The sequence below is a fragment of the Penaeus vannamei genome, chromosome 26, assembly GCF_042767895.1.
Source record: "Penaeus vannamei isolate JL-2024 chromosome 26, ASM4276789v1, whole genome shotgun sequence".
NCBI lineage: Eukaryota > Metazoa > Arthropoda > Malacostraca > Decapoda > Penaeidae > Penaeus > Penaeus vannamei.
In genome coordinates this window covers 8,479,223-8,489,222 of record NC_091574.1, presented here as the reverse complement: position 1 = coordinate 8,489,222, position 10,000 = coordinate 8,479,223, and the positions used below count along the sequence as shown (strand labels likewise).

The 10,000-nt window shown below is 34.3% G+C and overlaps 1 protein-coding gene across 1 annotated transcript in view; it reads right to left on the bottom strand.

The window, feature by feature from the left end:
- Positions 1-10,000, bottom strand: part of LOC113805633 (transmembrane protein 62) — a gene marked incomplete in the record, with an annotated part of 17,409 nt that overhangs the window by 376 nt on the left and 7,033 nt on the right. The window contains 9 exon segments of the mRNA XM_027356677.2: positions 1-1,832; positions 3,392-3,447; positions 4,247-4,365; positions 4,477-4,587; positions 6,117-6,183; positions 6,741-6,866; positions 7,718-7,895; positions 8,759-8,890; positions 9,412-9,625. The exon segment at positions 1-1,832 is cut by the window's left edge and continues 376 nt beyond it. Of these exon segments, the coding sequence (XP_027212478.2) occupies positions 1,658-1,832; positions 3,392-3,447; positions 4,247-4,365; positions 4,477-4,587; positions 6,117-6,183; positions 6,741-6,866; positions 7,718-7,895; positions 8,759-8,890; positions 9,412-9,625 (1,178 nt within the window).

The following is a 10,000-nucleotide window of genomic DNA, read 5'->3' as shown; positions in this document are numbered from 1 at the left end:
TTAACAGATTTCACCATTTTACACATTTCTGGAGTGAATGCATGGATGGATACACATGCCCATATATATAGAGATAGATGGAGTGACAAATGAATATATAGATATAGATACAGAGAAGCAATTTTATGTCAAAAAGATTTAACATGAGATATCTGTTCAAATGATCTTGGGATTACCATCATACAGCCACAGGCAGGAGACTCCTGCCACAATGTTTGCAATACGCTTAACTGTATATGACTCTAAAAGCTGTCTATAAACTTAAATAAAATTGAGAGAATAAAAGACTAGTCTGAATGCCCTGACAAATGGCTTAATCCCTCAGCAGCAGTTACCTTCCACTGATATCTGCATGGGAAATATCCTTACCTATGGTTATATCAGGTCGTCTGGTGCAGAGGGGCTAATACTTAATTCTTAAGAACTTAATTCTTTAAAATACTTTCAATGGTCTGTCTACTTTTAGGCATTAATCATTCTAATGCAATTATGCATTATAGAAATCTACAGATCATGAGTTTGACTCACTACATATAAATATCATTCCATAATTCCTTTTCATTTGCAATGCTGATTATGTATTGAAGCTACTATATATAATTCTACTTATACTGATTCTCTCTATCACAGCACTATAAATCTTGATCTGATTTCTACATATCCAGCCCTACTTTGTTTCCTTAACAGAACAAGGCAAACTCTATCATTCTACATGCATAATGTATACATCATCTAAATATATATATACAGCCAATATACATTTACCTACAACACTTTCATCCTGACTGATACTTTTAAAAGCATGTACCATTTAATAACTTTATCTCTCAGTTTTAACCACTACTTTAATGCTAACATAGCAGTTGAATCATTTTGGTCCTGTATGTTCCTTGGCTGCTGACTGTAAAGATGAAGCATAATACTGAATTTCTTTGTTGCAAGCATCAACCATTAGATCTTCCTTATGCCATGCTTAATATCCATTACTACATAATAATACCAGATACACTACAGACCATTATATTCCTGATACATTACATGAATTATATACTTAGTAGTTTCTGAATGTCACTTTCTTACACTCCATTCCAAGAATCAAAATCAAGAGGAAGAATAAAATCTACAGGAAGACATTATCCAATATACAATGATAATTTAGTAAAATAACATGAAACCCAATAAAGTTCCTGTAAATACCATTATTACCATTCAGTAGCATCCAACATCTAACACCAAAATATCTTATTGTATAACAACAAAAAGAAATAACAATAACGGTAATAACAAAAACCTGAATGCAGTATTTGATTATGAGATTCATGTAATGGGCTCAAAGTAGAAAATGATGTGTACAAACTTTCTATTGTATTTTAACACCATTTTAGATCTAAAAGTTAATGGTAATGGTTATTTCATACCATACACCACTTCACCCTTTTATAATACCCTGTGTATGCAATATCATCATGTCATAAAATAACTTGTTTCTTGAGAAGGTCACTGACCAAGGCACACACACAAATCACGAACACAGAAATAAAATAACTTCAAATTCACAATCATTAGAGATCACAATAGAAGTCACCCTCCATTTTCCTTTGGCATTGCTCACAAAATAAAATGAATAAATAAATAAAATAAAAAATCAACAATGAAATTAGAACCTTTTCCAGAGTGAAACTGCAATGGCTGTCAGACCCAGCCTCAGTGGACCATTGAGCAGTAGGCTGTCAAGAAATACCCAAGAAAGGATGCTTGGCAATTGCAGGAGGACTATCAGCATCATGCAGAAAGTAACCCAGCATCCGCACCGGTGTCTAGCTGACTCCAAGCTACAAAAAAAAAAATCATATAAATCAGAAAAGGGCACTCATAAATAATACATAATGTACAAATAAAAACATGCATACAAAAATGAATATGGGAGTAAAAATACAACCTTGATGAAATAAAAATTCAGATACTGATAAGCAAGGAATGTAGCAGTAATAAGTTATGAAATCAAGAATAAATGAAATGCTTACTTATTTTGTAAGAGTTCTCTATGAAAAAACAATGTCCATTATAATAATTTTAGTCTTGCATATATTACCTCTGACTGAATTATTTTTTATACCAAGTTATTCTTCTCAATGTTCCCTACAAAGGCTAGTAAACTGAAAAGTTTCAAAGGTAAACTTGTTGCCTTTTTAACATTACAAATAATTTGTTATCCCACTGCCAAAGAGTGCAGAGGTACATGTACATTTTGTTTTATAATATTTTAAGTATTTATTTAGCTAATCTCATTTTCATCTTTTTTTTTTTTTCTTTTTTTTTCATAAACAGTCTTTCATGTACATGGCAAGCAAAGAGCTGATTACAAATCCTATCTGACATCAGCAATTTAACTCATACCTTGAAATGCAGGAAGAATTATTTCATATCTATTGCTAATGATATTGTTTACATTAACAACTAGTACGAATAATAATATCAATACTTTTAATAACAGTAAGAAAACCTTTTTCTTATTCAAGGAATGCAGCAAATAGATGAGACGACGTAGGCCTAATACCTGACTTCTTGATAACAAAGTGATCCCATCTGTTTAGAAACAATAAAGATAGAACAAAACCACAGAGGAGATTGAATGCGCCCAGTTTAAATGGCGTAACCCTATGCTGAAGGGTGCTTCGCTCACCATACTGTCTAGTATGTTGAGCGAATGCCACCAAAAGGAAAGAATTAGAAGCATGGGAAACATAATTTTCTACACTGTAAAACATTGGCTGCACATTACAAGATTTTCCTGTGAACTAGGTTAAAAAGTGACTTTCAGCCTACTTTTGTGGACCTGTAAATCCTCAATCACTGCAGTCATGGCCAAACACAAATTGCACACAAATTTGAGGAGGCTCAAATAGGCACAAATGGCCTATTCCTACATGCCATCCATTGGCAAAGGGTTAATAAAGAAATGAGATGATAAAATAACAAGTGCTCAAATATTTTCTTTTCTTGCCTTTGTTCGTAAATGCGAAAAGAAAAAAAAAGGGGGGGGGGATAATGGTAAACTTTACATATAAACTATCATAAGAGAATTTTGCCCATCTCAAACAGCAGCTGAGAAATGGTTTATAAACTTTGGAGACCACATGCAACAAGAACTTTTATAGATCACATATCTACAGAAAAAATAACAGCATATTTTCAGATTACATAAAAAATATATATGATTCCTTTCAAATGGCTACACAAGAAGTGCAAACAAAAATACAAAACCCCAGACATCTACAAACAATTTTTTTTCTCTCTTCCTATTCACCAAATATCTTAATAATACAATATACAAATACTTCTTTTTTTAAGTTATATAACTATTAAAACTAAATCTATTAAAATCACTCACCTTATTCCTTTTTTCATCATAACTAAAATAAAGACAGGTAGCTGTAGAGTGACCCACTGAAATAGAATGTGAAATCCTTCGTTATACAATACACAAAGACAGTTCCTTATCCAAATGTACTCTGGACAAACAATTTACAAGAAAACACGGAATAAGTATTATTCAAGTGTGGAAAATTGTTACATATTATCTGATTATCCACACAAGGAAAACATTTCACCTTTATCTTAATTGAAACAGAAATCTTACACAGGAAATAATCTATTGAGGAGAACCAGGACACACAACAATTTTCTAAAGTTCTGAGGTCCTTTTTTTTCATATGATGGATTACGAAAAACACGTACATCAACTTAAAGATCAAACAATATGTCCATTACTTAAAATGAGATATAGGAAATGAACTTTATCATAAATCTGCTTTTACTAATAAACAGTACTTGAATTTCATTACATTCTTCTAAGAAAATATGCTGTACTAACAGAATTCAGAGTATTACAGTACACTGGATTGTTGATATTTGCTAATACTTGGATTTCATTACACTCTTCTTTGAAAGTATGCTATACAAAAAGAATTTCGAGTATTACTGTACACTCGGCAGTTGATATTTCCTAATTATCAAAAACTTTTCTTTTAATGGTCATGCCTACAAAGAAAGAAAAAGAGTTGCAGGACATCTTTTTTAAAACTGTTCTATTTAAAGATAAACTATGACATTCCTTTTCTTTTTAATGGATCAAACTTTGAAGATGTGAAAAGCATAATCTACAACATATTTACTAGAAATCCCACACAAAAAGTTCTCCCACACTAAATTCATATAGTATGCAAAATAGGCATGATAACATTACCAGGAAGAAGGCATCAGGATATGTTAATTCTCCTGGCAGAGCAGAGGAGTCCACAAAAATGCCCCACATGAACACAACACCATATTTATCCCCAGCAAGTCGGCCAATATACCATGGTCCTGGAAAGCAAACCACAATTTCTCCTGTCATAAAATAAAATAGCTGGCAGGTAAGCATCACAGATTCAATAAACCTTTTTACTTGGCAAATGCAATATCAGAGAAACTTACCAATGAGAGGATAAAAAAGAAAGATAAGTAGATGGACAAACACCACATGGTTGTGAGCCAGACCTGATGCAGCGCACATCAACTTCTTTGGAATCACTGGTTGGCAAAAGACTGTCAAAAAAAGAGAACATAAATATATATCTATTGGAAATGATAAAGCTCAGGTCGTTTTACAGAAAGATTAGCCATCTAAATATCACTTTTTACTTAACTTCACTCAAATCAAGTTAATATGGCCTTCACTTTATCTGTAATACATCTTAATTATGGATACTTGAGATTAGTAATCACATGTGCCACAACCTTTTCTTGTTACTAATCCTAAAGCTATCTGCATCAAGAGTGCTTTAAAAAGAAGTCAATAAGAGTATCTCACTACAGTAGATACCTAATTCATACAGTGACATGGATTTTCCAATTAATTCTGAAATTCGTAGACACGAACAGCCTGAAAGTGAGGTCTGAACACAAAACCATATCTTATTGGTCTGTGATTTTTCAGCGGTGAACCACAATTTACATGTATTGATTGCAAATATGTAAGTCAAAAAAAAAGACTATACTCACCAAATCTGTTTGACTATTACTTGTAAAAAAAAAAATGTTCCTAAAAAAAATAATTGCAATCCAACAAAACAGAATGGAAATAAGTGTTCACAGTTGATAATTCTAAGTGAATCAAAGTTACATGAAGCATATGCAATCACATACATAAAGCCAGATGACTGCAGCATAAGAATGGTAAGAAAAGCAGTTTATTTGTGTGTGTGTGTGTGTGTGTGTGTGTGTGTGTGTGTGTGTGTGTGTGTGTGTGTGTGTGTGTGTGTGTGTGTGTGTGTGTGTGTGTGTGTGTGTGTGTGTGTGTGTGTGTGTGTGTGTGTTTGTGTTTGTGTTTGTGTTTGTGTTTGTGTTTGTGTTTGTGTTGGTGTTTGTGTTTGTGTTGGTGTTGGTGTTGGTGTTGGTGTTCGTGTGTGTGTTCGTGAGTGTGTTCGTGTTCGTTTGTGTGTGTGTGTTCGTGTTTGTGTTTGTGTTTGTGTTCGTGTTCGTGTTCGTGTTCGTGTTCGTGTTCGTGTTCGTGTTCGTGTGTGTGTGTGTGTTCGTGTGTGTGTGTGTGTTCGTGTGCGCATGAGCGTGTGTGCGCACACATGTGCAAACACACAGGTTTGTGTGTTTACATAAGATGAGGCATGTGTCTGTGTTCGAGTGTGTGTTTGCTCCTCAGTGTGTGTATATTCATAAGTAGTAGAGAGATAAACTCTTACAGGATATCATCCCTATTTGCAATTATCATACATATCCTCATAACTGTCAATAACATACAAACTAAGTAGGGTTTGAAACAGTCACAGGTCCTGCTTTAAAATTTCTCACTTCCAGCACTGAAGCATTCAGTCATCTCTAATTTCTTTTTGAAACAAATACAGACAGACAAAAACATACCTAAATACATATACAAACAAAACCCTCTTTGTCTCTGTGTCAGTCAGTCATTCTGTCCCTCTCTGTCTGTCTATCTGTGTGTCTGTCTGTGCATCTGTCTGTCTGTGTGTTTGTGTGTCTGTGTCTTTGTATCTGTTTGTCTGTTTGTCTCTGTCTGTCTCTCTCTCTCTCCTCTGTTTAACATATATCACAGTACATACCTTGATACTTTCCTAGTAAGAGGAGGACAGCACACAAGCCAACACCCGCCACATAGATGATCATGAACTAAAGTAGATATTACTGACATTACAGGAAAGTCTAACACAGAACAATATAATTTTCACATCTGTTTACTGTTTGTGAGATATAATCTGCAAAACCTAACAGGAGTGTGAATGACCAAAAGCTACAGATAATTTGAGCATGTAAACTTCACTATAATATTTTTCAGTGAATACTATGACCTTAGAACACTTCTATTTAGATTTTTGGTAATGCATAAAAAACATTTCTCAAGATGACTTATTCTCATGTCATTCTGGAACAAGTTAATACCAAATAAAATTGCTCAGAGGTCAAGATGATTGAATGAATAAAGTGGTTCCATAAAGGCTAAGAGAAATGATGTATATTTCCTATGAAAGCAGCAAGAATCCTGGTCAAAGGGGGCAAAGTTCATTCAAAATCATTAGCTATAGAACTCTAATCAAGGGAATAAATCCAAAAATATATTTCACATTGTCTATTCCTATCATAAAAAAATACCATCAAATTAAATACATACAGAGACGGCTCGCTCTACTTTCATACAGCTACCATATCATCGCGAGAAAAGAGCTCACCGCATCGTGAAGATTAATTGTAAGCATGATGGTACCAATGCGAGATGGATGTGGCTGAGCAAAGCCAGCTCCCTCTGTACCAATCCTTAGCAGTGTTTTACTTCCTGAAGTATTCCCAATCAAAATCTGCAATATACAGATGTCATCATTCTTTTAATAATATAATCACACATACTTACTCCAACCTGTGATCGAATAATTACCTTATATTAAGTTGATAAATATCTTAATAAATAAAAATACTAGTTTATTGTTTGCTAACCTCAGTCATTTCACAGCCAATATGTTCCTAAGACTGAGGCTTTAAGTGACAAACAGGCAAAAATATCTGGAGATTCTATTATCTCCACAATTAGTTTTTTTCATTTCTTTCAGTATCATTTACTCGCCAAAGGCAAGGATTTACTGCAAATACAAAATAAGAATTTCCATCATATATGACATACCCCACCATCACCACTATTTCCCTACTTCCTTTGTACCCCTTTGTCTGTACCAATCACATGAGTGGCTCCTAGCACTGTTCTCGCCTCCTTTGTAGGTGAATGATTCTGATAAGTATAAAATAAATTAGCCTTGTATGTACAGTATGTATGTTTCTATACTAAACAAATATATTTTTGTAATCCCTTCCCCTAGGATCCCTCTTACAACATATTATATTTTACACATTAATCTCATGGTTTACTATCATCTTTTTACTATCTATAGCAATGTACAAGGTATAAATATACTGGTGTGTAAATTCAAGCAATAGAAAAACCAATGATCAAAACTGCCCTTAGAGAAAGATAAAAATTTGATGCCTTCCATAGCTGGGCAGCAACTTTTTGCCCCCCCCCAAATCCAAAATTTGCAGAGACAACTGAATACCAGGATAAATATCTGAACTCCAAAAGAGCAACACTTTCAAAATTCATATGCAGAAGGAATGAACAAAAATATGTTTAAATTACAATCTCAAACTAAGAGCATACCTGCAAATTCTTCACAAAATTCTCCTCTGTGACCTGAGGTTCCCATTGGTCAGTATGCACATCTACTACTGCAGTGTATAGTGGTCCATGGCTGTGCTTACAGGATATCCAGTGGCCCAAGTTGTCATCAATGCGCACTGATACAGCTGAGACCTCCTCATTAGAGAAGACGAGAAGCCTGTAAAATTAACAAACATGGTTATTCTTTTTTTTCTTCTTCTTCTTATGTAAAACTTCGCTTTTTTTAGATTCATTATTGTAGAACTTTTGTTGAAGTGAAAACCACTTCCAAGAAAATATAGCACTGTTAAAATGGCTTTACTTTCCATTTTCCAAGCACTGAACTTCAAATTTTAAGAATCTAAATTGCTGGACATCCTGCTTGTCATATGATATCAGTTTCCTGCTATCATTACAGTTATTGGAGGTGTTGGTTAAGTCCTAGCATATAAAATCAGATGATATCCTGATTGAGTATATTTGCTGAGCCATATTCACCAAGAATAAAGTTGGACTTACCAGATCAAAAATCATAAAATTAAAACACTTCAAAGCTTTTCTGATCCAATATACAGGTTCTGAATACGACAATGAGGGATACTGTGCATATTGCAAACTAAATGACAACAGAGAAAATGTCTAAACTGGTTTTGTACTGTAATGACCTGTTATGATACCTACTTCTACCTTACTATACAAACATGCATTTCTGTGTATTGTTTATATATGAGAAGAATTTTTAGGTTCTAGGGGAAAAAATAACAACATTAAGAAAAAGGGTGAAGAGCATGGATATTTATAAATCTCAAGACAGAGGTCAAGATGAACAACCATAAACTTGAGGTTTTCCAATTCAATAAACCTAATGGTTTCTGCAGAGCAATATAGAAAAAGTAAAAAAAAATCAATCCATAAATGTCTGTGTGAGAAGGATGGGGGCAATCAATCTACACTAGGAAAAAATAACAGCTAAACAAATCTTTCAACTTCGACAAGATTACAGAGCTGAATCTGGCAAGTTCACATGAGCATAGTTCTTACCTTACAATGTACCTGATGGAGGACACCCCTTTTGGATAACAGCTAACATTTGATACAAGCACAACGGGCCAGGATGAGTGGTTAACGTCAAGCCAGGTTACTCTGCCATTATCAACAGACAGAATCCGGTACCTGGGTTTTTTGAAGTTGAAATTGTCATTTCTGTGCATTAATTTCTTTGTTATACAAGCCACACCATCACAAGATCAGTTATTAATGAAACAAACATTCTAACTACAAAACATACTTCATTATTGAACTTCCATTTAATTCAGTGCAAAAATTCCAAACTACATCAAACATACATTAACAGAAAGATACACCAATCAAATGATAAACTGGTACTGTAGACAGGACAATCAAAATAAATGCATTTCCAAAATCGTTAATCTACACACCAACTTAAACCTCGTGTAACTATCAAAAAGAGTTACTTTTTACTCTCCCAAAAAAAACATAAAAAGAAAGATTCTGGCTTTTGAGAAATTGGCCATAAAAAGTTCTCAAAACATTGAAGCACAAAAGACATTGCACATTCTCATGGAATAAAAAAAGCAAACATGAAAAAAAAAAAAAAATCAAAATGACAAATACAAAAAATATATTTGTATCAAAATATAAACAGAAAGACCAAAGCAAGCACACACACAAACCTATGATGATGAGCCCAATCTGCAAGCTCCAGTTCCATAAGGCCGATAGGATGCTTAGTCCACATAGGATCTGCCAGACTGAAGCCAGTGTGGAGGTGGCCACACAGATAGGCCGTTCCTCCCGACAACAGCCTCCTCAGGTCCCTTGATGTGATGATGGTGCTCGTTGGGTAGTGGCCATAGAACAGGACAATGTCTCCCCTTGTGTACGCATCTAATTGATGGGTTGGCCAAATAACAGAAAAATTCTGAGATCTGTAAAGCTTTCATTCACAAGCCATTTGTTAGCTAAACTAATGTCTTTTTATGTTTAGCTACCATCAAAGGAGAGAGAAGGAAAGAAAAGAAGAAAAAGAGCAGACAGCAAGGGTAGATGGGGAAAGGAAAAGTGAGGGAAGAGGGACAGAGAAGAAAGCTGACAATCATTACAACCACCAAACAAAGAATTGTCATTAAAAGAATTCTAAGCAGCAGGAACAACCTTCCAAAGGAATATAACACAAAAATTAGGGATGAATCTACTGTCAAAAACAAACACTGGCAAGTACAACCCAAACTATGACATATCCTGCTTTGATTTGGGGTACAT